Raw genomic sequence first — 26,606 nt, 5'->3', positions numbered from 1 at the left:
AGTATTTAGCATGTAATGTATCTGTACCCTGTGTCTGTATTATTTTAATTGTGAGAGAGAAACTTTGATGAAGAACCAAGATCTCATCCAATATTTAATTTTGCAGCCTGTATAGAAGTTTCAGTACAATAAAAATAATGATTTCTTTTTCTTTTGGTGACGTTATCAGGTGTTTAAGTTCAGCAGTGAAAAGGTACTTCCCAGTACTTAAAGGATGGGAAATGTTGTTAGGACTTTGGTGGAAAAGGGACGGAAATATTCAGTAGGTGGCAGTCTTTCCTTTGAATGTTTTCAGTACAAAAATCTCATCTTAAGTTGCTTCTGAATGCTGTTGTCTTTGGGAAGAACCTTAGAATAGAGAGGTGCCTTCAAGTGCGTTGTATAGGCTGATTTAGAAGAACAGTGCTTACCTTAATCATTTTCTGTTACAGGAAATGATATTCTATTGGCTTTTGATTCTTCAGTTACATCAACTCAGTATCTTTCCTCTTTCAAAATCTGGAGAGTTTAAGTGCTTTTTGAAACAATGGCATTTTCTCAATGCAGTTACTGCCATTAATTTAAGCACATATATGTCCTCTGACATTGCGACACTGTATTCACAAGACTATTTACTGTCTGTTTTATCATGGAATCCTAAAGTGAGAAGATTAAAAAGCAAATTGTTTTTTTTTTTTTTGTCTGGATAAAAGTTCTACAACCTTGTTTGGCCTTTCTTCAGCAAAAAACAAACAAGCAAAAAGGTTATTAACCTCAAAGTAGTGATCTGACATCTTAGAAGATAATAAGTGCTGCTTCTGGTTTCTAAGAGAAAATTAGGTTCTTTCATAGTCCCAAACACTTGATAAATTGTTTATGCTTATTATAAAACAAAACAAAACCAAGATGTAAAAGACAGTGTAAGTATGAAGGCAGGATATCTGGGAAGGCCAAATCTGGCACGCCAGTCTTTAGTATCTTCAGTGCCAGTAGATGTGTGTTCTTATAGGTGAAGAAGTGCATTCATAAATCTTTGAAATGTTATCACTTAAGTTCTGCAGTCTTCTATCTGCTCATCTCTTTTGTACTGAATCATGTGTTTCTCTTTCCAAAGCTGGGATGCTTATTTTCAACACTCACTAATTTAGTTAATCATATTTGTAGTCATTAATGAAAAATCTTTGCTTCATAAAAACATTTCATTGGCAATATGTTGTATTTCTGTTCTCCCTCCCTCAATGTACAAATGAAGAAATACTTTTATTATATTCTAATTTTGTTTATATCTGTATGTGTATGTATATACAAAATATTTTTATTCCTTTACATTTATATTGAAGAATTGTGAATACGTAGAATGTGCTTTTGATAAAGGAGTTGAGAAGAAAAATAGGAACCATGGAAACAGAATTGAAAACATGTCTATCTTTTGTGTGATTCAGCATTGCAACTTATATGTCACATTTTTACCACAATGTTGTTTTTTGTTGATTCACATTTTAAATAGCAGATTTAACATCAATTGTTTTTGCAAAATAATTTACACATGATTTTACTTTTCATATATTTTTTTCAGTAATAAAAGACACAAGAAACATGCATTTTTATTGCTGTGATGGGTACTGGGATAAGTTATGGCCCAATGGAAGAATGGATAAACAGATCAGAAAATTCATGAAATGTCAGTATGCAGCATAATCAAGTTTCCAGAATGGCTCTTATGTATCTCTCAATTTAGCTCTCTTTGCAGCATGCAGCACTCAAAGGCTAAATGTGCCTATCTAGGATGCTCATCCATGAAAAAAAGCCTTTGCAGATTTGCCTCATTCCTTTATGCTAATCATACCATAGCCTATCTAAATTATGACTCCTAATAGCGCTAAAGAGAGAATGAGGTTCACTATGCACTCACTTCTCTTCTTCTGTGAGCACTGACATAATGCATCTTCAAAGAGTACTTTTTCCCTAAAACATGGATTAGAAAGGTAAATCCTCATTTAGTTTAATTTGAAATTATTTTGTGGTTATATATAATATGCAGTCTAAATAATTTTACAGAATCAGTACTGTTAGAAGTGGTATACTGTTCCTTCTCTTACATGGTTTCTATTAAGTAACTTGCAGCACTTTTTTCCCCCCATATTCACATTCAGTAGAGGAGAAGGATTACGATGAAGTGAGTACATGTAGGAGCTGGGTCAGACTTTCTACTTCTAGTAGATGTTACTTGTTACTCAAGCAAGAAAGGGTATCACTTGATCTTCTGACCCCAGTTTCTAAGTGGAAGATTAATTTTGTTTTTTTAAAGTAAATGCATTATTATACGCTCTGTGGTCTGTGAGGCGCTGGGTGAAAATAGCTGTTCTCATACTGTAAGAATTCAGTTGAAATTACTTGTAGTGCCTTTCTAGCCTCTTTTTACAAAGAGCTTAGATAATATCTTGGCATTCCCTGGAATACAGAAGGCAAGTTTCTAAGGTCTACTTTGTATAATGCTGTGCAGCCTTCACTGACTGCTGATTAGATTTTGGACAGAGGTTAAGATGCTGGTCTTGACCTGTGGAAACCTTTATGATTTAGAGACCAGTTTCAAAGCTAATCATGTGTTGCTGGCACAGCTGAAGTTAATTTCCAACCTTAAGAAAGGAAAAATTTGTGTGGGATTTTTTTTTTTTTAAATTATCATTACTAATTGGAGGCTATGGGGAATTTTTTGTCTTCTCAGAAGTTTGTCCTCTGATCTATTGGGAACATCGTAATATGTGGAACTCAGCTATATCTTTTCCTTTTTTATCCTTCAATATTTTGATAGAGGAGTTGTAATCAGTTCTTCAATAAGTATGTCAGTATGCCTAATGTTTTAGAGTGATGCTTTATTTTCCTTGCATGTAAGACTGGGATGTTCAGCAAGGATTCAGAATGTATATTATGGTTCCTCATCTTGAATTTAAACTTATAGCCTGGGTCCTGTATTTCTTTCTATTATTCCAGGCTTTAAGGGAGCAGCTGTCATGTGTGTTGTTATGAGTTGGTAAAGCGTGGCTGCCACATGAGAGATTTTTTGCATTGAATAGACTAAAGAAAATATTTCAAACATGATTCAGGTTTGATTACTTCTACTGACAGACTTGATATTTGTAATGTTCATTTCTTACTCTGAAGATGAAGTATGATAACAAGGACGAGAAATTGGACAGCTGGTGTCATTACTTGAAGTTCTATTGCAGGATTTGGTATAGCAGAGAAACAAAGGTTGGGTGGGCCTTCTGGGAGGAAGAGGTTAAGTGGGAGTCCTAGGTTTTAATCAGTGGATCTTCTGGACTTGTCAGAGTTTTATTTGCTTAAATGATTGACCTGAAGTTGATGGTATCAACTATTACAGACTGTAATGATCATTGGAGGTGTTTGGCCATAGAGAGGATAGGTGGTCCAATAAGAAAGGGGATTTCAGGGGTCAAAACAGAGATGATGGCAGAAAGTGGCTGACTTAGTAATAACATTCCCACATAATGTTTGTAAGACTGCTCAATTTATCTGGAGGTATGACTTGACTTGACCTTTCTTGAGGGTTTAATTGTACGGAAATAATTTTCATTTTTGGCAGTTATTCCTAGCAGTCTATGAAGAACCTCGAAGATAAGGAAGTGTAGCTAGATATCTTATGACTTCTGCTGTTTGGGTGCTTTCTGCCCACTCCTTTCACAAGCATTTCCCTGTGGCAAGCAGCTCCCTGAAAGCTGGTAAAAGGCTTTGAACTGTTTTACAAAATGCAGTTGGCAGAAGAAAAGGGCTTTCCATCAAGAAAGCTGGAGCACGGTGTTTTCCCCAGCTGCTCTGAGATGCCATATGTTTGCTGCATGGCTACTACTGCTTCTTACTTTTTCAGGAGTGTTTACAGATGTAGCCCTCTGTGGTGATACTTTTGTAAGGGTAAGCAAACTGCTAGCATGGGGCTGTATGTCACTGTGGTTAATGCCAACATCAGCCCTGTCAAAATAGCTGACACAAGGAATGTTCCATGAGGAACATGGAGGTCAAGATAATTGGTATTATCATCTCATGTGATGCTTGTTGTAAGACTTTAAGAGCAAGACTCACAAGTCTTTCTGACTTGGTGAGTAGAACAATTGATATTTAGTTGATAGGGATACTATAATAACGTTCTCCTGATGGCATTTTAGATATGACTTTCTCAATTTCTATTAACAGTAATGCTAAACTCAGGTGGCTTATGATGAACTGAATGTTCCTCCCCCATGTTTTCAGATTTTACTATGATTGCTATTTGTAAGGGATTTAAATTATTTCTCCCCAAGGTGAAACGTAACTGTATGCCATGTAGTAGTCGCTGCAATAAGCAGGAAGTCAAAAATTGGAATGGGGGATAAGGCACTAATAAATGCATGGTGTTTTATACAGTACCATATGAAGAAGTCAGTTAGAAACACAGTTACAGTTAGGAATTTGCAGTCAGTGAAAGTGGTAAAAACAGTAGTACATAGATTAAGTACTGGGAGAGGGTATCTGTGGGGAGGGAAATTGTTCAAGATTTATAGTTACAAAGCTCTGGTTTTCAGAATGACACTGCTGAGGAGCCTGCATCCATTCAGTACCTCTACAAAGCTTCAGTAAATGATAGCACTGATTGCATAAAGCATATTACTCATTTACTGCCTTGGCTGCAGTTACAGGCAGGATCTGGGATCCTGATGAAGTGCCACACTAAGTCTTTGATCTGATTCCTACAGAGTGGTCTAACATGATCATGAAGATCTTGATGAATCAGCGCAGAGTCAAATGTGCAGGACCAGGGTTGTACTGACCACTGAACAAATCCCACTTCCCTCATGATGTGAATTAACCAGTTTTCAGACTGGAAAGCAGTTAAGAAACTGACAGACACCGCAAACTAAGGCATTTTCCTTGTAGTGTCACCTCACTAAGGTACTCTGTGCAGATTACTAGCTACAACTTTTGTACAGGGGATAAGTTGTCAACTCAATGTGACCAGAGCTATGAAGGATGACAAGGAAATGTGGAGTCCCTCCTGAGTTAGTCTAAACAGTATTCTCATTATTACACAGTATTTTGCGTAATAAAAATAGTGGTCAAATTTCAGTGTGAAGACTTCAGTGGAATTTCAGGTTATGCTGAACTCTAAATTTATACAGGAGAATGAGATAAAAGGCTGTCAGTAACCAAGAGAGTTAGAAATATTTTTCTCCATTTGATAGCAGGGATATCTTTGTAGATGGGACTGACTTGAAAAAGGACTTGCAATCTTTCTCTTTAAATCAGTGATATGGTTGTATGGCTTCATTGGGACTGATCAGATCACAGCTATATCTCTCTTATAGGATGACAGAACCCTCATCATTTTCCAGGTCTGTTGTACTATGGAGTCTAGAACTGGATGCAGTACTTCAGGTATGCTATGGGCATATAACTGCTTGACTATGTGTGATCATAAAATTGCAGGCTGCAGTATATTCACAGCTCAGATTCTGTCATTTGGCTTGTAAGTGTCTGAGGTAATGCTCATGTAGACTTAAATCGGGTCATACGAAAATGTGGATTTGGTGTTTTTCCTTATTATACATATTTACATATTGAAAAAAGCCCCTTAGGCATTCAAAGTGAAATATGTAAAATCCAAGATGATGTTGAGAGAGATCCACGCCTACCAGAAAGATTCACAATACAGATGTGTCTAGACTCTTTATCTGTCTGGTTTTTGAATGGTTAACACTTGATGTGCACATCATGGCTTTCCATTGCAACCACATAATATTGAAATATTGAAAACCCAGTGCTAGCACATGCTGACTACGTATAAATAAAAATCAGAACATAACTAAACATGCTGAATAATTAGCACTAAATATGTCCTTCTTACCCAGATGAAAATCTTCCTATTATTGTCTATAAAATCTTTATATGCAAATCATCTTTTAAGTCATTATCTTCTAAGTCAGTTTGTGGGAACATATAGTGGAAGTAGGAGCTGTTTTAAGTATAATAAACTAGAACTGCATATTGTCCTTCAGGCCTTTAAGGGATGCAGAATGAATTTCAGTGAAGTACTTAAAATATCAAGTGCCCCAGACTGTGCAAACTTCACAAACATTTTAAACATCCTGAAACCAACAAATCTTGAGCACATGCAAATAGAAAGTGGCAGGGGACCACCTTCTCCAAATTATGTCTGTCTGTCAGAAGATTACAATGGCAAACTGTTTGTATACAAATTAAGGCTCTAATTTCTTATGAAGATCCTTGTAAGCAGGACTTTCTACTCAAGAAAATGGGCTTTACCTTGTCTATTTGACAAGGTGTAGTATTAAAAACTACAGTAAGTACTGTTACAATTGTAGTCTTTGGGGGCTTGTTTCTGAAATGAATCTCTTGAGTATAAAAGAAAGAACATTACTCTTTTTGTACCTAGCTGCTTTTGATTTATTTTCACAGCTCAAGCATTAGATCTATCATATTTTTACCCACTTACATGAGTGCTAGCTTGATTTAAGCCTACTGTTACTATCAGAGTGATTGTGAAGAATCTTTTCCCTGTGCTTCTCTCACCTCTTGGTCTCTATGCTGGAAGAAAATTGATTGAACATAGAAGAAAGTATACAATAAACCTTAAATAAATGAAGTAAGTCTACACACATACTGAATGAGCAAAAGATTCTACTGAACTAGAATTTAAAGGAACTGTTTTTTCTTTTCTGTGGTTTGGTGGGTTTTTGTGCTTTTTTTTCTAAGCAATGTATGTTTTAAAATTTTGTTGACGTTTTATTGTCATTAAAACTAATTGTGCATAATATTTTTGCTTTTATACTGCAGTTGCTGATGTGTTCTCTAGCAGCACTGTCTATGTAGATATATCCACAATCTGAAGTTTCTTTTGTCAAAATATACCTTCAATTCTGTTGCCTTCACCTTCAGTTATCATACAGAGGTCCTTTAAGTTCTTTCTTCTGAGGCATTACTTTCAGGGCATTACATTTTAGCCCATTGGAACTGACTGCACAAGGAATTGTTGGAGTTCCTCAACTTGGAATGTATTTAAGAGACGTTTGGACATGGCACTCAGGGACATGGTGTAGCAGTGAGACTCACTAGGTCAAGTTGGTGACTGGACTTTATGATCTTTAAGTCTTTTTCAAACTAGTTGATGCTATGATTCTATAATTAGTACACAATTATAAATATTTTTGAGAGAACCTGAGAACCCGAGTTTTCATGAAAACAGTTTGCATAAGCACATTATGGATAGAGGCATTGAGTCTATAGAATTTATTAAATTCAGTACATTAAAAAAAACAAGATGTGTATAATGTATTTGCTTTAGAAATATAGAAATATAGGGAGGATATCTAGAGTAGTAGTAGTGGTGTGCCATTGAGAATGATAAATACTGCTGTGTACCTGCTGACATCTAGAAAAGCAAATTCTCACTGAAGAGAGGCAGAGCTACAAAAGCCCAGTGCTGCGTTCACTATACTGACTCCCAGCAATTATGAGTCTGTAGAGAAATCAGATGGATTGCTTCATCTGTGGTAAATGTGTGTATTGGGCCATGTATTATTCTTCGTGTTGTGGCCTTGCTGCCTCACTGTGAAAGAGCTTACAGATGTCATGCGGTATGTAAATGAAAGCCTTTGCATGTTGACATTGTTTGTGATAATGCTTCCAAAAAAAAAAAAAAAAAAGGCCAACACAGGAAATCCTGAAAACAAGCCCAGACAGTAGATTAATGTGTGGAAAAGGATCAAACTACTAAATGTGATGGTCTCCAATTTATGAAGAACATAGTAATATTCAATAATTTGAACTAGATTTTTGTATATCTACTGGCATGCTTTTTTTTTTTTTTTTTTTTTGAGCCTTTAGGCAAGAAGATGAATTTCAACATCATAGTCAGATGGAAAAAAAAAAAGGCATGATGTGAAGAGAACTAAAAAAAATGCTTAAAAAAATAAAAGTTTTGGCTAAGAGTATGCTTCAGAATGAGAAAACATAAATTTTTTTAGGAAAGAAAGTCAAGCTTGATGATGCAGACTGCTCAGTTTTGAAAAGCTGGAGAGCCACTGTCCTGTCCCTGAAAGTAGTTGAAAGGAAATCATAAAATCATTACTGTGCAAACTTTCATTATGCCATATGCTGTTACTGTTGTATTGAAGCTTGTTTTATTTCATTGTAGGGTGAGCATGTACTGATGCTGCTTTGTGCTACTTGAGTCTGTGTGACTTTTCAGCTTTTATCTGATGAATATTTGATGTCTCTTTTTGCCTCTCCTCACTTGTGTCTTATTACTGTTGTGCTCCTCAAAGAGACGTTTGTATCGTGATTACTCCTTTAGGCACATGTCAGAAAAAGTGAAAATGAGAAGGCTGTGAAAAGTGAGATGCTGGATTTTCACTTACATCCCCATCACATAAGAATGTGCTCTCAAAGTGACCCTGAATTGTAGCTGAAGTGTCCAAAGCCACTTTGCTACAGAAGTGAGACATTCAAATGCGTCTGCATTTGTGCATGCATATTTACATGTGACCACTTTGAGTAGGTAGATACAGTTGGCAGATTTCTGGGCTAAAAAAGCTAGTTAACAGCAAAAATAATATGTTTGGCTGGTTAAAACAGTAAGCTGAAGAAAGTCTTTTATGTGCTAATCTGGAATGTGGGCTAAAGTTTAATGATAGCAATTTTTGGAATTGGGTCCAGAAAGAGCCATTAAGCAAAGAAATGTCATTATGAAGTTAATTATTGGAACAGTATGCAAGTTGGAAAAGCAGTGAACTTTTTCCTGATAAACTGCAAGCACTAATGCTTGTAGTGCTCCACCAAGTATACATCAGCCCTCACCTGCAAGTTTCTCAACATTGAACCCCTGTTGAAGTGATAGTGCCAGAAGAATTAAGCCAAGTCACACTGTGCAGTAGTCTTTTGAAAGGAAGTACATGGAAAGGAAGCAAAGGTGAAGTGATTTAAATTAAGAGCTAAACTTATTTTTTTAATAGAGACTACTGTACACAAACTCGTACGTTAATTTCCAAATCAACTAAGGATACTCAGAATTACTAGACTGTAAAGAAAAAGGAGCACCCTTTGCTGTCAAATATCCCATTTGGAATAGTTTGGCACTTATTGCACAATATCTCAATTCATTAAAGCCATTAATTGTTTCATATAGGTCTGTTGAAAATGGCGAGTTTAAAGTAGTTGAGATTCTTGTTATTTTTAATACTTAGTTTCTGGAAAAAACAGATGTAGAAAGGGAAATCTCACATTAATCATGAAATAACTGTCATATGGATTTGTTATTTCTGTATAACTTGAAGCATTACTGGTGATGTTACTGCTTTCTACAACTATCCCAAAGGAGGTTGTAGCAAGGTGGGGGTTGGTCTCTTGTACCACACAACAAGCAGTAGGACTGGAGGAATGGGCTGCAAAGCTGCAAATTGTGCCAGGGGAGGCATAGGTTGAATGTTTGGAAAAACATTCTCAGAGGGAGTGGTGAGGTTCTGGAACAGGCTGGAAGCCCAGGTGACACCAAGTTGGGAGGAAGTGTCTATCTGCTTTGAGGGTAGGAAGGCCCTCCAGGCTGGATTGTTGGGCTGAGGCCAATGGGATGAACTTTAAAAAAGACCAAGTGCTGAGTCTTGCACTTTAGTAACAAAAACCCCACGTGTTGCTACGGGCTTGAGGCAGAGTGGTTGGAAAACTGCTGAGGAAAAGGATTTGAGGGTGTTAGGCAAGAACTGGCTGAACAGGAGTCAGCTGTATGCCCAGGTGGTCAAGAATGGCGTTGCCATTCTGGTTTGTATCAGAAATAGCATGGCCAGCAGGAGCAGAGAGGTGATTGTCCTGTTGTCCTTAGCCCTGCAGAGGCTGCATCTCAAGTGCTGCGTTCAGTTTTCAGTTCCCTTACTACAAGGAAGACATTGAAGCCCTAGAGTGTGTCCAGAGAAGGGCAGTGAAGCTGTGAGGGATCTGGAGCATATGTCTTATGAGGCACAGCTGAGGAAACTTGAATTGTTTGGTCTGGGGAAGAGGAGGCTCAGATGAAACCTTATTCTCTACAACTCCTAAAATGAGATTGTGGTGGGGTGGGCATTGGCCTCTTCTCCCAAGTTGCAGTGATAGTAGAAGAGATAGCAACATCCCCTTGCTCAACTTGAGGTTTAGTTAGGATATTATTAAAAAGCTCTTCTGAGAAGAAGTTGTGAAGTAGTTGTGAATAGGTTGCCCGGGAAGCGGTGGAGTTGCTGTGCCTGGAGGTGTTTGTAGAACTGGTTGTGACACTGAGGGACAAGGCTTAGTGGGCATGGTGGAGATGGGTAAATGAATGGGTAAGTGAGTCTTTTAGGTCTTTTCTAATCTTAATGTTCTTAAGGATGAGGTTTTGAAGACAATGCATCGAAATCTCCTTTAAGAGCAAATGCAGTGTTTGTTCTGCCTAATCAACTCATGCTTAGGAAAGTTCTGGAGAGGAGAAATATTTTTTGTCATCAATTTAAAGAAAAAAAAAAGGTTAAATAAACAAAGTCAGATTTTAATACATTGAAAATTGTTATCAAAACATTTATATTAATGTATCTCAATTTGGGAAGTGTGAAACTAAGTTATAATTTTAGGTTGTTATTACATGTCATCTGCTTAGCCTTAAGCATTGTGCCATATTTTTTTCCTTGTAGAATAGACAGTTGGGAATGCCAACAAGCGGAGTACGTGTAAGAACAAAGAGCAAAGTGTCCTCTAATGCACAGCTTCATATGGATACTTATTTCTCACTAGACTGAATATGAATTAAGCAGTTGTTCTAACATGACAGAAATCATCAATGCAAATATTCAATGGTGATGCTAATTTTCAAACTTAATAACAGTTAATCAGGATGTCAGTGTGCCTACTTTGTCCTGATAAACCAAGGAAGATTTGTAATAATTCCAAATGATGAGGTAAACAGTTTTGCTTGGCTTCTCCAGCTCTGCACATTAAGATTTTAATAAATGCTTAGTATATATTTTATACATCCAGGGGATGAAGTTTAATTCTCACTAAGTGTAGTTATAGAACTTGGTATGTAAAATTACAGATTTTTATAGACTTTCAGAAGAAAGGAATACTGAATGGATAGAAACATTCAGAGAAAATGTTGCCATTTTCAATGAAGAATAAATGTGTAGTTGAAAGCAAACCTGCCTCAGTAGTGTGTTTCAGAGAGGTAAAGGTTAACAGATGAAGTAATTATATCACCACACCACAGCTCTGATATTCAAGATAGAACTATCAAATTGGAGGATGTTTTTAGTGAGATAATGCAAGTCGATCTGTACTGCCTCTTACAAGTTACTTGTAATAACTTACAAGTTATTAAGATTTTTTTAATGTTTTTTTTTTTTTTAATGGTAAATTACTCTGTTTCCCAACTGCTGATGTAAATTCTTTGTAATGGTGGACTGAAATTCAACATTAAATGTCTATGTATTTGTTTCTCTCATATTTGCAGTTTTGCATTGTTGGACTTCAGATTGCTTTGAAATTTGGTGTGTAAGAAATTCTCTAGCAGGTCCAAGTGATGAAATAAAGAAATTTCTAATAAAGAAATAAAAATAATGAAATAATTTAAATTCTACGTTTAAGGTGTAATGCTATAATGCAGAACTCGTTTTCTGGGTCAGTGTGTACAGAAAAAATGGCTTATTTTGATCTCTGAATGAGGAGATGATTGAGGGAAGATGATCTCAGATTCATCCTTTTAGAGCAGTATGAAACTGACAGAAGTGTTTAGAGGATCACAATAAGATGTTTTGCTTTCAAGTAAAATAAATGCAAAAATAGCAAAATGACTGCTATTCTTGTCATGAAAATTGAGGTCATCAGTTGCCATGCTTTGAAAGATAACCATGTGTAGACTGAATGTGTTATTATTTGAGTGGATATTCTCAAACTAAAACTTAGTGAGTTTTAGTGAGGAGATATGAAGAAAATATCCTTTCATATAATGACAGGAATAGACAGCTATTTAGAAAAATAAAGAGATTAAGCAAGTAAGAGTGTGTTCTGGTGGGCTCATGACAGACTGACTAGTAGTGCAGTCTCTTGCTTCCGCTCTGTAGCCTGTGGTTTTGAAGGCTGTACTGACCAGAAGGCCAAGTCTTTTATAGCTGTTAAATGAGAATAGGGCCTTGTGAATAAGTAGGCAGTGTAGGAGGCTTGGCCTCCAGATAGATATGTCTAGTAATTTACATTTCAGTCACAGTATAGTATAAATACCTTAATATGAAATATTTGAACTTCATTTTACAAGTCCAAGCCAGCTATACCATCACTTGGATTCCCATGCAAGAGAGGGAAGGGCAAAGATTTTAATTGAAACTCATGGTAAGAGGTGTGTAGTAGGTGTTCAGTGTGCATTTAACTAGTCATGTTCAGAAAAAGATAGTCAGCTGCAATAATTTAGAAACATCCCAGTTTTATGGCTTATCTTGTGATAAGCCAGTGGGACTCCTGACAGAAATTATGTTCAGGGTTAATGAAGAAAAGGCTAGTTGGTCCTGGCCACTGGACTTCTCAAGGCATTTTTCAGATAAGGTCCTATTCATGCTGTTGATGGCATTCAGCCTTGCTAAATGGTCTCCAAGGTGCAATCATTTAGTTAATTTTTCTGACTTGATAAAAATTAACCTTGAGCAGATCAACTTTGGAACAGAGGCTCATAGTGAGGGACCCTTGGCAGAAATAATTAAAAAAAGTGGAAAAAAGGGATGCTGTGGGAGTGAGGGAGCCCTCTGCCCTGTGAGCAGAAAGAGCAGAGCCCTAACTGAGGTAGCTCTGACATGATGGGGACAGAGCAGGCAGCCAAACTCCCATGTATATATAAAGGCTGTTCCCAGGGAGCACAGCTCCAGGAGTACGGCAAACAGCGGGATGTGTGTCAGAAGGACATGGTGTGGCAGGGCTGAATATCCCTTCCCCACTTGAGTGAGCAGCTCATCTGTTGGCTGCCTTCCAGACGACAAATCTAGCCATGATCTCTGCTAGGCACAAAGCTCCCTCCAGAAAGAAGACACCTATCCAGACAGAGTGCCTGCCCAGAAATGCAGCTGGTCTCTGGCTGCACGGTGTGCCTGAGCTTGTTCCTTCTGTGCAGGATGGTGGTAGAGATACCACTTGTGTGAAGAGGGGAATGATCTGCTGAGCTTGGTGGCAGAGCTCGAGGAGAAGATGGAGAGAATGAGGAGCGTCAAGGAGTGTGAGCAGGGGTTAGACTGGTGGAGCAACTCCCTGATATTCCTATGAGAGAGGCACTGGTGTGATATGCTCCAAACAGTAGTGAACTTCCTGCCTGTCACCATCAGGCAGAGGGAGGGAACATAAGAGATGGAGAGGAATGGAAGCAGGTCCCTGCTCAGCATTACTGGAGAACCCCATCTCTATCTACCTTACCTTTCCAGGTGCCTCTACATAATAGGTTGAAACTTGGGGAAGAGTTGAGGATGCAGTGTAAGGTCCACCTAGGCAGTTGTCTAGGGCAAGGAGGTCGACTCCACACCTCTGCTGTAAAGGAAAGAAGGGTAATTGTGGGTGACTCTCTTCTGAGAGGAACTGAGGGCCCTATATGTATGCCAGACCCAACCTGTAGGGAAGCATGCTGCATCACTGGGGCCTGGGTCAGGGACATCACTAGGAGACTGATAGTTCAGGCCAGCAGTGACAGAGTTACCGGGAGAAGTCTGAATGCTATCAAAATGGACTTCATGGGATTTAGTGGGTGGTGTTTTCCTTTATGTCTTCAGTGGCTGGGAGGGGTACTGAGAAGACTAGGAAAACAAATCTGAGAAAAATCTGAGGGAAGAGACTGGTGTCATCGAGGTAATTGTAGTTTTTCGACTCAGTGCCTGGCTTTGACGTATGCTGGGTAAATAGTTCAAAGGAATTAAGGAGTTATCCTCCAAGAAAGTGAGAAGGCCAGCTGCCCAGCCAAAGTGCCTCTACATCATCAGCATGCACAGCTTGGGAAACAAACAGGAAGAGTTGGAAGCTGCTGTGATACTATAAAACCATGATTTAGTTGCTATCACTAAAACTCGGTGGGATGATTCCTATGACTGGAATGTGGCTGTTGATAGCTACGAGCATTTCAGAAGGAACAAGCAAGGAAAGGAGGAGTTGCCCTCCAAGTCAAGGAGGAAATAGAGCGTGAGGAGCTGTCCTTGAAGAATGATTGAACAAGCAAGTTGAAAGCCTATGGGTGAGAGAGACTGAGGCAAGAGAAGGGCCCTTGTGGTTGGGTCTACTGCAGGCTGCCTGATCAAGCAGACCCTGCTGATGAAACCTTCTCCCTCCAGCTATAAGAGGTGTTGTAATTGCAGGCTTACATCCTACTGGGGGACTTTAACCATTCTGACATCTGCTGGAAAAACAGCATGGCAAGCTGTAAGTGATCCAGGAGGTTCCTGGAATGGTTCAAGGATCACTTCCTGAGCCAGATAATAGACAGCTCCACCAGGGGGTGCTGTGCTGGACCTGTTTGCCAACACAAGTGATCTGGTTGGTGGCTGAGGATTGGAGGCTGCCTGGGCTGACCATGCCGCGGTGGACCTCAGCCTCTTAAAAGATGTCAGGCAGGCAAAGAGTAAATTAAGAAAGATTATTTTTAGGAAAGTCAACTTCCAGGTATTCAGGAAGTTTATCAACAGAACTCAATGGGATGTGTTCCCGGGGATGAGTACAGAGCAGATCTGGCAGATCTTTAAGAAAGCTTTCCTTAGGACACAATAGCCCCCCATCCACAGGTATAGGAAGTCAGGAAAGAAAGGCAAGAGATCAGCATGGCTGAACTGGGACATGCTAGTCAAGCTGGAGAGCAAGAGAAAATTGTACAGGCAGTGGAAGCAGGGACAGGTAAGCTGGGAGAAGTATGGGGATGCTGTGTGGAGTTAGAATCAGGAAAGACAAGGCTCAGCTGGGTGTGAACTTTGCAAGGAGCACAAAGAAGGATAAGAAAGTCTTCTATAGGTACATCAACCAAAAAAGGGAAGTCTAGGGGAGCATATTCTCCCTAGTGAGCAGCACAGGCAGGCTAGTAACAAGGGGCAAGGAGAAGGCTAAGATACTAAACTTTTTTGCCACAGTCTTCACTAGTAACTGCTCTACACATAGCTCTTGAGTGGATGGTTTGGAAGGTGGGAACTGGACAAGTGATGTCCCTCTCACTGTAAGCAAAGATCAGGTTTGTGACCTCCTGAGAAACCTGAGCATCCAGGAGTGTATGGGTCCCAATGAGATACATTCCAGAATTTTGAGGGAATTGGCAAATGTAATCATTTAGCCACTACCAATGATATTTAAAAAGACATTGTGGTCAAATGTCCCTGATGACAGATAAAAGAAGATAAGCATCCATTTTAGGAAGGGTAGAAAGAATGACCCTGAGACTGACCTGTTAGTCTGACTTCAGGTTTCAGGAAGGTCATGGAGCAGATTATTCCAGGAGCTGTGCTAAGGCAAGTGGAAGACAGGGAGGTGATAGAGGATATCCAGTATGGCTTCACCAAGGACAGGTGTTGCCTAATCAACCTTGTCACTTTCTATGATGACATAATTGCATCAGTGGACAAGGGAAGAGCCACTGATGTAATGTCTGGAATTCAGTAAGGCCTTTGGCACAGTCACCTGTAACATTCTTCTCTCCAAATTGGAAAGCTATGGAATTGATAGGTAGACTATTCAGTAGATTAAGAACTGGTTGCACAATCATATCCAGAGAGTAGTGGTCAATGGCTCAATGTTTGGATGGAGATTAGTGATAAGTGTTGTCCCTCAGGGGGTCAGTACTGGGACCAGTGCTCTTTAACATCTTCATCAGTAATGTAGACAGAGGAATCAAGTAAATTCTCAGCAAATTTGCGCCTGACACCAAGCTGTGTGTGGTATGGTCAACGTGTCTGAGAGTGTGGATGCTAACCAGAGTGCCTAGACCTAGACAAGCTCAAGCTCTAGGCCCAGCAGGACTTTGAGGTTTAATAAATCCTAGTGCAATGTGTTAGACCTATGTTGTGGCAATCCCTACTAACTATACAAGCTGAGATGAATAAGACTTAGGGGTACTGGTGGATGGCAAGCTGGATGTGAACCAGCAGTGTGCTCTTGCAGACCAGAAAGCCAGCTGTTTACTGGGCTGCATCCAGAGAAGTGTGTTCAGCAGGCTAAGGGAGGTGATCCTGCCCTTCTCTGCTCTGGTGAGACCTCATCTGGAGTACTATGTTCAGATATGGAGTCCTCAGTGTAGGAGAGACGTGGACCTGTCAGAGTGTGTCCAGATGAGGACCACAGAAATTATCCATGGGATGGAACGTCTCCCTTGTGAGGACAGGCTCAGAGAGCTGGGGTTGTTCAGCCTGAAAAAGAAAAGGCTCCTACGAGAATTACAAGAATGAGTAAGGTGGACTCTTTAGCAGGGTCTGTTGTGGTAGGACTTGTGGAGATGGTTTTAAACTAAAACAGAGGAGATTTTGACTGGATATCAGGAAAAATGTCTTTTTCAATATGGGTAGCCAATTACTGGAAGAGGTTGCCCAAAGAAGTGGTGGATTCCCTGTCCCTAGAGAAATTCAAGGTGAGGATGAGGCTCCGAGCACCTTGATCTAGCTATAGATGTTAATGTTCATTACAGGGGAGTTGGACTCGATGACTTCTGAAGGTCCCTTTGACTCAAAAGCAAAAATACTCCCTTGTAAGAATCATACAGAGGAAAGGTCATGACTGATATAGTGAACTTATATTAAAGTAATCTGTCTTCACAGTAGAACTTGTGTCTTTGAGAAAAAGGACAGTTAGCAGAGAACAAATATTTTTCTCTGTATGTTTTGTCCACTGGGCAAAGAATTCATGCCAATTTGCAATCTTTGGTTTGTTTTAAAGATGAAGTTCTTTGGGATTCTTCTCATGTAAACATAACATCTTACTGTACTAAAATAGCAAGTTATTTGCTGTGGTATTTGAAAATTTTAGTAATGAGTGACATATACTGAAAGAGGCAATACCCGACTCAAGGAAAGTATGAGGAAATAATTACAGTAATCAGGTTCATGAAAGAAAAAGGTGATCAAGAAAATGTCTGACTGATAAAAACAGATAAGACACAGCTTGAATGCTGAAGTTGTAGCAGTCTTCAGGAGCTACCAGTAGGTATGACATTTCACTGGAAAGCAGCAGTTCGCACACATAAAATCTTTAATTGCAACACAATGGAAGAAAATGAAGAAATATTTAGGGACCACAGTATTCTACAGTCTACCCCCAACTTCCAGAGGTAGGAGATTAAAGTGAATAGGTACAAATTGAACAGAGGGGCTCATATTTTTAAAGCTGTTGTTTGTGTGTGCATGTCTGGGTGAGAAGGGAACAAAGGAACGGTACAGATAGACTGTGAAAAGTACTAATACAATACTGCAAAAAAATCTTTTGTGCCAGGCCTGTTGGTAATGCATCAAGGATGTACTGTTACACACTACTGCATCAAGATTAATATGTCTCCATTAAAGTAATTTAATATTTGTAATGTTAAAAAAAAAATGCAGAAAAATACAAATGAACTGTGAAACATTAAAAAAAAAAAAAAAAAGATTTGCTTGTCAAAAGAAAGGTAACAACAGATGCACCACTCAGCAAGAAAATGCTTGTACATTAAAGTAGACAAGGATGGTTTGTAACTGAAATGCAGGTTAGATTTAGTTAGGTTCACAACTCTTATGTGAAAAGCTCTCTTCTGGGCTTTAGATTGTCCTCAGTGGGGTTGCAACTAACAGAAAGGACTGGTCCTTGTATAATTGTTAAAAAGGATTAGTATGCCTATTCCTGGGTTTGACTATAATTTAAACTTTTTAACTATGCAGATGTCTTCATTGGATTATGAAAAATAAACCAAATTTCCTTGGAATAGGAATAGGAATAAAAAGCCTACTAATAGCTCAAAACATGTTATTAGAAGACGATTAAAATGTCGTATGCCACAACTGACTTCCTGCCATCAACTCCCTTGTATTTTTCGTTGAGCTCATAGCACTCAGATTCCTTGTAGTTCTTTGCCTGTGAGATGAGATACAGATCCTGAAGTATTTTAACAGTTGTGTACAGTCATGAAACACCAGATACTACTGGGTTAATGTGGAACCTGAATAATGTGTCTGGATTTTCAGTATGCTACTTGGAGAATGCCTTACATTTTAAACCAAAATTTCCCAATACTTCTGATTCTTCCATTAGTTTCTGTGATATATAGCACTGCCTGAATGTATAAGGATATAAAGCTAATTTTGGAGATGTTCTGAGCATTCAGTATTAATGGTACATTAGTCAAGATATGAAGGTGCCTATCAGAATGTGGCCTGATTTGTGTTCTAGCTCGAAGATGGACAAGTTTTCTTGTTTGTTTTCCTATGGCAATAGAGAATAACACTAGCACATTTGAAAGCATCTGCAAATATGGATTAATCAGTTCTGCCTTTGTGAATATTCAGTCTACATGTGTCATACACTGATAACGCTATTCACAGCATCACTGTCTCTGTGCAGGTGCTTTCAAGCAGTCAGTATCTTTTAGTAAGGAGGGTGTAATGTATTCTGCATGAATGAATTCTAAAGATTTGAGTATTATGGTTACCTAGGAAGAAAACTAGGAGAGAGGAAACAGGGACTAAAAATCAAGATAAGAGGGGTGATACTTTGTGCCCCTATCTCAGATATGATTAATAAATATAATGTTCTCTAAAGATATTTACACATTCAAACATGGTGATTATTGAAGGTAGAATATTTCAGTCTGTTAACTTTTTCTTAATTTTTTTTTTTCCGTTGAGTGCATTGGTGCTGAACGGGTGTGTAAATCTTTAGCTGATAATGGAAAAGCGCAGTAGTGGACACAGATGTTGATCACATAAAAGGTACAATTTAGGTATGTTTGGTCTGAGGTGAGGTTGTCATCCCTTTTGAATGCCTCTTTCTTGTCTGCTGTGTTTGTTTCTTCTTTTCCCCTCCTCAAAAATATTCTGTTCTTGCCAGATAAATTTATGGAAAAAGATACTACAGGAGCCCCCAGATCAGTAACTATGACATTATAACCTTACAACAACAATAATAACACTTTGGTTTCAAGCAATCATATTTGCTTATGACAGATGTACTACTACTAAGTAGGTAGTAAATTGGAATTCAGTTTGAAATTTGTATGAAGTTTTGATCTTTTAGGGTATATTATGATCTACTGTGCCTATAGGAACATTTTTAATAATTATTAATAGATAATAAACTGAATCCAAATATCATTTTATACGTTGTTGTGTAACTGATATACGCAATAACTGGAAGTATAGTTAATGAAATGCAAAAAAACCCCGAGCTTCTTATTTTTACCTCTTACTTTAGGTAAGCTGTGTGTTTGGCTACAGTTTTTATGACTTCACAATTCTTATTGGAACATTTTAAAGGGGTGACATTAATGCTGCTGTTATGTGAAGTTGTTTGTTTCACTAGTCATCTAATTTTAAATAGTTCATAAATGCAAAAATGAAAAAGGAAACAAACAGTCCCCCAAAAAGCACTGTTCTTTCCCAGCTCCTGTGTAACTGAGCTGAAGGCTGTTATGTGACGAATATTGTATAGCCAGCTGTAAATTGTCTTGAACAGACCAGACCTGAGAATGCTGTCTAGAGCAATGCAACCCGATGAGATTGACCCTGCAACACTGACTCATAAATTCTCATCTCCTGCAATGGCTTTGCTGCATGGTGGTTACTAAGGCTGCTTAAACCACTTGAAGTTAAAATAAATAATAATAAAAAAGCCATCATCAGTAGCTCTGCTTAAAAGGTAGAAAGATGAAGCAGTGAACTGTAATTGCCCATTAATTATGACTAAAAAACCTAGTGAAACATGATCAATGAATGAACAAAATACACAGTTTACTGAATACATGGATAGCACCATGTTTACCTTGGTTTCTTCAGTATAACTGTTTACCTTATTTTCCCTTTTGGCATGATATTTACAGTCTAGCTGCAAAAATGATTGATTAACCTGGTAACTTTTTTATACAATGGTACATAATACTGGTGTATATAATAGTGTGAAAGCACTACGTTCTTTTTATTATGTTTCACAGATGTCATGCTTTTTTGGGGAAGCATTTAACATTATATTAACTGCCTTGTGACTATGAATTAATTACGAATTTATTCGTCTCCTTTTGCCTTTTTCTAGCTGAACTAAAACAATGCATTTACTGTTGCAGAACTGTGCTTTGGAGTGACAAGGAGTGCAGTAGACTTCTAATTGTTCTTTCTTTTTCTCTCCAAAACTATAAGCAGAAACAGTTGGAATTTAAACTGGGAAAAAAAAAAAAAAAAAAGAAAGCTTACCATGTTTTCTCTGTTTACAGTCAAGACTGCAATGAGCAATGCTTTCTTACTATTAACAAAGACACAGATTTTTTGTTTCTCATTTGTCACTAGAAGTAATTTTGCTAATTCCTTAATTAAATCATTGATTTTTCAGCCTCTGAGAAGTAAAATACAGTATTATTCTTATTTTTTCAGTTCTTTGCCGAGTTTGAACTTGTAAGTGAATGAGAGAACAATTTCTTCTGGTACTGTTATCTAAATAACAGTGACGGAGATGCTCACAGCAATGGTTCTGTTCTGCCTATTGAACTTTAAAATTGTGATTGAGTCGGCAAAGTATTAAAGAACTACTTTCTCCTTCTGTATGTATAATAGCATATTTGAAGGCCAATCTAGCTCATGTCAGCTTTGTCATGGCAAGGAATATCCATTCCCTTCAGTCTTTGAAAACTTGCAGTGAATTTCTGCTTTCCATAAATGCCATGCCGTGCCTCCAGCTTTATAGGGATCATCTCTTCTTTCCATCAACTCTATAACTTGCTCTAGTCTTCCTCTTGCATATAATATATCATTTCATTCAGAAGTATGTTCCTGTAAGTTCCAGTCCAGATAAGTAGCACTGGGTGTAGGAAAGCATGGATTTACTTTACCTGTTATAAAGGGCATCTGCTTATTGTGTCTGCTAAGGAAGGATGTACAGTCTGGAATTTTTTTTCCCAGGGAGGCAAGCGGTCCTTTACAGTGCTGGAGCAATGTAACTAGGAGCAAGTCCCCTAGCCAGATTTCCGCTGTCCTGCTGTTTTAAATATTCTGAAACACTTCTGTTTCAATAGACTGAATTATGCGATGCCCATACAGTGGACTGTAAGCAATCAGCTTGTTACCAGAATTACCTGATCTAGATTACATGCCCAGTTCATTTCACTGTGGATCAGTGTTTACAACACTGATTGATGTACCACCTGAAAATCAAACTTCCTTGTGTTTACATCTTGCCTGACCTAACACACTGCCTGTGGCACTGTATGGGTACAGCTAAGCCTTTCTCAGAGTGTCTAGGTCTGGAGGCAGACTGCACTGTTTTTGGTTTTGTTTTGTTTTACCAGGTTCCACTGTGAAATTCTGACAAGTTTTGGAGAACTCTGTGGACCTTAATTTCTTATGCTCTTATTGGCATGAATGTCTCGTGTTGTGAGAGAGTACTTCAGAAAAGTAGGGATTCAGTGCAAAATGAAATACATTTGTATGCCATCTTGTCTATGTATTATGTTAATAAATCTAAAGACTTAAGTGGTTCCTGCTCTTCTTTCCCTCCTGAACCTCAGAAACAAAGGCAGGACTTCTCAAGAGAGGGAGAAGTTACCTGAAAAGAAAATGGTGTAGGAAGTAAAATGACTTGGGCCTTTTGGAGTTAGAGGAAGGAGTGAAGTGATCTCTCATTTCTGTGAATATTTGTTGAGTGAAAAAAAAATGAACAGATTATAACGAGGCCTGTCCTTTATTGCCTTTAGTGCTGCTGTTGGGTATTCTGTGTTGTTCTGAAGAACTTCATTCTTTGGCATGCATGTAAGCTTCCCCTCTCTTAGCTATTTTGTATTGTATCACAGGAATGGCTTTTGTAATGAATGAGGACTGCACAGCTCTTATTACTGTCTACTGATCCTTGCCAGTATTCATTCTTCTGCAGTGTGTACTGAGCTGCTGCAGTTTAAGATAAAGCTCTGTTAGTCTAAATCACTGAAATGAGGAAAAAAGGGTTCTACAGTGCGGCAGGAAAATATGAAGAAGAATAAATTGTTTTAAGCAGGCTTTATCCTTAAGAGTGAAACTTGCATATCTATCCAGACATTTGCAAACACCTATGCAGGTTATTAAATCATGCAAAAATCCTTATGGCAAGACTTATGGCTGGCCTGAGTCCCTTTAGTTGTCAGTGATGGGTATGGCAGATTGCAATAACCTTCAGGCTTAGCTAGAAGAAAAAGCGTTTTTTGTTTTTTTTTTTTTTTAGCATAAAGAAAGCATGAAAGTAATGGCAAAGATAAGGAGACAATGTGCTTCCCTTCAGGGAAAAAAGCTGGCTAGAAAATCATCAGTGAATCATGAGCTGATGACTGAGAAAGACAATGTATGGTAACTGACCTGGAAAAAAGGCATTACGTTTAAATCCTCAGCCTTCCTCCTTCTTCTGCCTCCTACTTGGCTTCCACCTCCATGAAAGAATTAGAAGAAAATTCAAACACAGTCTAAAAATCTATATTTTGAAGATTTCAGAGCAGGCTGAATTAGCTTTGGTTGCACTTGGGGCTTCTGAAATGCTGTGAAGCTCAGAAAATGTGAAGGCAGTATGGAGAGGAGAGATACTGCAAAAGGCTGAGGGCTTTTTTTTGTATCATTCATGAAAGGCCAAGTTTTGTGTATCTGTATGGATGCCAAAGTATTTATGAAAATCTGATATATCTGATATTAACTCTTAAGCCATAAGTTGTGAAAACTAAAGCATTCATATGCTGTTCAATAAAGTCATCCTTAGAACAAGAGCAGTCAGTTTGTGGATGACTTTTCATACAGAGAACAGTTAATTTTTTTTTTTTTTCCTAATTCATTAGAAGTGTATTTTATTTGTATGTAATTTCAATTAATTGTCTCCATCAGCCACTGCAGTTTGACAGTTTAAGATTCCAGGTTTCTGATTTGGAGTTATAACATGCAGTATTCTAAAGCAAATGTCCTACATGAAGCATATAAAAATCAGTTTTGCTTCTAGAAGCTGAATGAAATCATGATGATTTGTATTGATTTGATCTCTCTATTCCTGCATGTTTTCATAGGAAAAGAAGTTCTTTACAGTTTTATTGGAAGTTTAGAAACAGGACAATGGGAAACATTAATAAATTAATTAATGTCATCTCTGGATATGGCTGCTTTGTTAATATGACTTTTGTCTCCAGTTTATTCTACAGTCACATCTGAGAGTCTAGGTGCAAATAGTTACAAACTAAATTATGCTTAGACTATCTTGACAATGAAAATCTCCTTTAGTTAGACTGTGTTACCTTGAATATTAAAAAAAGAAAAGTTATAAACTACATGTGATTTTAAATGTTCTAGTACTGCCATGCTTTGGAAGAGGAACCTGAAATATTCAAGTGCAGTTTCTTCATATACAGCATGCAGTATGTGAATGTGCTTACTGTGTTTAATCAGCCTGTATATTCTACGTAGTTGCACAGACTTCTGTTGTGCAGCCTCTGAAAAAATCTACTCATAATTCATCTTTTTAGTCCATTTGTATGAAGGTTTGTATGTAGGGGTTGAACAGCTCTTCCTTTTGGTTGTTTCAATTGTTAGAGCTACCTCCCAGGAGGTTTTGCATTGCTTTAAGATCTAGACATGAATATCATGGTCTCTCACATGCACACACACACACACACACACATACACAGGTCTGTATAGTTGCAGAAGGAAGGGAGGAAATAAGGGTACATTAGGTGTAGAAATGATATCAGTAGCAGGTGTTTCTGGGATTATGAACAGAAGTGCAGAAGACAAAGAAATACAAGTGACAGATTAAGCAGGAGCTTGGGATGTAAGGAAAGGTTAGGGTAGAAGAAAACTGCAGAAAAGCTTCTTATAAATAATGAAGTACTCACACTTGCAGGTCCTGAAAACTTACGAGTTGTGAATAGGTATAGTAAAGAGCTGGCTTATGTACTAGCAACATTCATGTTGTCAATGCAATAGAAGATATCAATGAAGTTAACAGCTTTATATTACTATCTCTAACTGCACTTCTGATATAAAGCTGCTCTCAGTAAGTTTGCTGATGACACCAAGCTGGGAGGAAGAGTTGATCTGCCTGGAGGTAGGAGGAGTCCCTACAGAGGGATGTGGACAGGCTGGATTGCTGGGCTGAGGCCAGTGAGATGAAGTTCAACAAGACCAAGTGCTGGGTCCTGCACTTCAGTCACAACAACCCCAAGCAGTGCTACAGGTTAGGGGCAGAGTGGCTTGAAGACTGTGGAATAAATGGACCAGGGTGTTGATTGGTGTTCGGCTAAACGTAAGACAGCAGTGTGCCCAGGTGGCCATGTAGGCCAGTAGCACCCTGGAATTGTATTGGGGTGTAGCCAGCAGGAGCAGGGAAACAATCATCCCTCTGTACTCAGCTCTGGTTAAGACCTCTGGTGAGGCCCTGTGGTGTGCCCAAAGAAGGGCAACAAAGATGAGAAGTCTGAGGAGCAGCTGAGGGAACTAGTATTGTTCAGTCTGGAGGAGTCTTGGAGTTGACATTATTGCTCTCTGCAACTGCCTGAAGGAAGGATGAGGTGGGGGTCTGCCACTCTTCCCATGTGACTAGCAATAGGGCTACTTCATTTGTAACTAGTATTTTCAGTTGTATCTAGTAATACCAATTATGAATAAAAGCTTTCATTACATTATTCCAAACAGTTTTTAGATAATATCTAGACTTTTTTTTTACGAGCTCCATTTACATGGTCTTGGAAAGTCAAGCCATTGAAGTAAAGACCACAGTTTGTACAGTAATTCCAGTTTACTTTGTTGCTCTGAGAGCTTTGAAGGGAGTGCTTGCAGGGGTTCCCTGGAGGGAATGTGAGAGGCACTGCAGGGAGGCCAGGTAGCTGCAAACCATGATGCTGAAGCAGCAAGGTTAGTTTGAAAATAAATATATATGTTCCAGGCGTATGCTTTCTTCTGCTTTTATTTCCAATTTTTTTAAGAGCTTGTGTTGATAAATTATATTTATTATGTGGATGGTCATCTGTGAGTGACCTGACAAGCTCTATGTCATTCCTGTCCTTATGATGCAAAAAAACATAATTAGACAGTACTGATTTTCTCAGCCTGTCATAGTTCCAGAGAAGCTGAGGGAGCAGAAGGAGCTAGAAGTGCATTCCCTGCACCCACAGGAGCTGCCAGACTAAGGGAGGCACCAAGACACTCTGGGCTTTTCTGCTATTCTGCTGTGCCAAGCTGGAATAGGCGGTGCCAAAGAGTTTAAAAAATAAGTATCACAATGGAGTTTTGAGAGCATCTGGAAAAATGATGGATCATACATTAAATTATAAACCGAGATAACTGTAATTTAGAACTTCTTAGAGTTTGGAAATAGAATATATCTAGAACTTGTAAGAATTCATTAAGGAAATATTTTTCTATTTGACTTTTGTTCATATTAGAGAGAGCCAGAGTAAATGCTTTTGTCCTTTGGTACACTCCTGGTCACAGGAAGAACATCTGTCACCTGTAGACAAATATTTGTTTAGTTAGCCTCTGTAGAAATGCTTCATGAAAAAAATATTTATCCTCTGAGAAAGGAATGCAAATTGTTTCAGTGTTAATCTTGAGGAAAAAAAGAAAAAAATATAGGCAAACTTTATTTCTCAGCAGGCAAGGGAAAATAAGAGCTTGTGGAAAACTGTGAAAAAAAGATGAGTCTACTGCAACGAATACTAGTTTTTCATTAAATTATTGTTCTAATTCTCCTGACTGTATCAATTCTTACTTACCTTTCTGTGTATTCACCTTGAGTTGCTGCTTCAAGGTGAGGAAGTTACTTTATCTTGAATGGTATGTATCTTTTTCCAGTGTACTGGAAAAGAAACTTGTTCCATTTATGTACTCTATTCTACACTAAAGGAATACTGTATCTTTAGCTCAGTTTTCAATGAAATCTTCTGCTTTGTTATCAACACTAATCTGAGAGCTGAATAAAATCAATGTCCACAGAAAATTAAGTGGGTTACTCAGTGTTCATTCACTGTTAGCGGTCTCATAAAGATTCGTAACATACAAAGCAGATATATGTCTGTTTCCCCCTAATTGCTCTTAAAAACTTTATTCCTGTCTCCTAGATATTATCATTTCATGCCTATTGAATGAAAAAAACACATTTTGTGCTGGTTTATATTCTCTGCTGTCTCACCTATTTCAAGGTGGAATTGCAGATATCATAATACTAGTAGAACATTTGTCCCAATTACTTTTTCTATTTGTAACAATAAAGCGCTAGAGAGTATTTTTAAGATGTTTGAAAAAATAGCTGATACTGTGTCTGATAACATAGTATTTTCATGTAAAATCATTGGCTTTAGTGTATCTTCAGTGTTACAAAATAAGAACCTATACTATCTTTCTGCATGCAGAGAGGTTCCCAATTCTATTCTACAGAAGTGTACACTTGAAAAATACACG

At 38.2% G+C, this 26,606-nt stretch overlaps 1 protein-coding gene across 3 annotated transcripts in view; it reads left to right on the top strand.

The window, feature by feature from the left end:
* The window catches only part of IL1RAPL1 (interleukin 1 receptor accessory protein like 1), a 694,430-nt gene that overhangs the window by 34,237 nt on the left and 633,587 nt on the right, over nucleotides 1–26,606 (top strand). The window contains exon 1 of one of the 3 annotated variants that reach the window (XM_048929655.1): nucleotides 5,044–5,406. The exons of the other annotated variants lie outside the window; for them this stretch is intronic. Coding sequence (XP_048785612.1) covers nucleotides 5,290–5,406 — 117 coding nt within the window. The 5' untranslated portion in view covers nucleotides 5,044–5,289. Of the gene's footprint in view, nucleotides 1–5,043; nucleotides 5,407–26,606 lie in introns of those variants that run through there. 3 annotated transcript variants of the gene reach the window in all.

Source organism: Lagopus muta, chromosome 1 (genome assembly GCF_023343835.1).
Source record: "Lagopus muta isolate bLagMut1 chromosome 1, bLagMut1 primary, whole genome shotgun sequence".
NCBI lineage: Eukaryota > Metazoa > Chordata > Aves > Galliformes > Phasianidae > Lagopus > Lagopus muta.
Note: the sequence above shows the minus strand (reverse complement) of the source record. Positions and strands in the feature narration are given on the sequence as shown.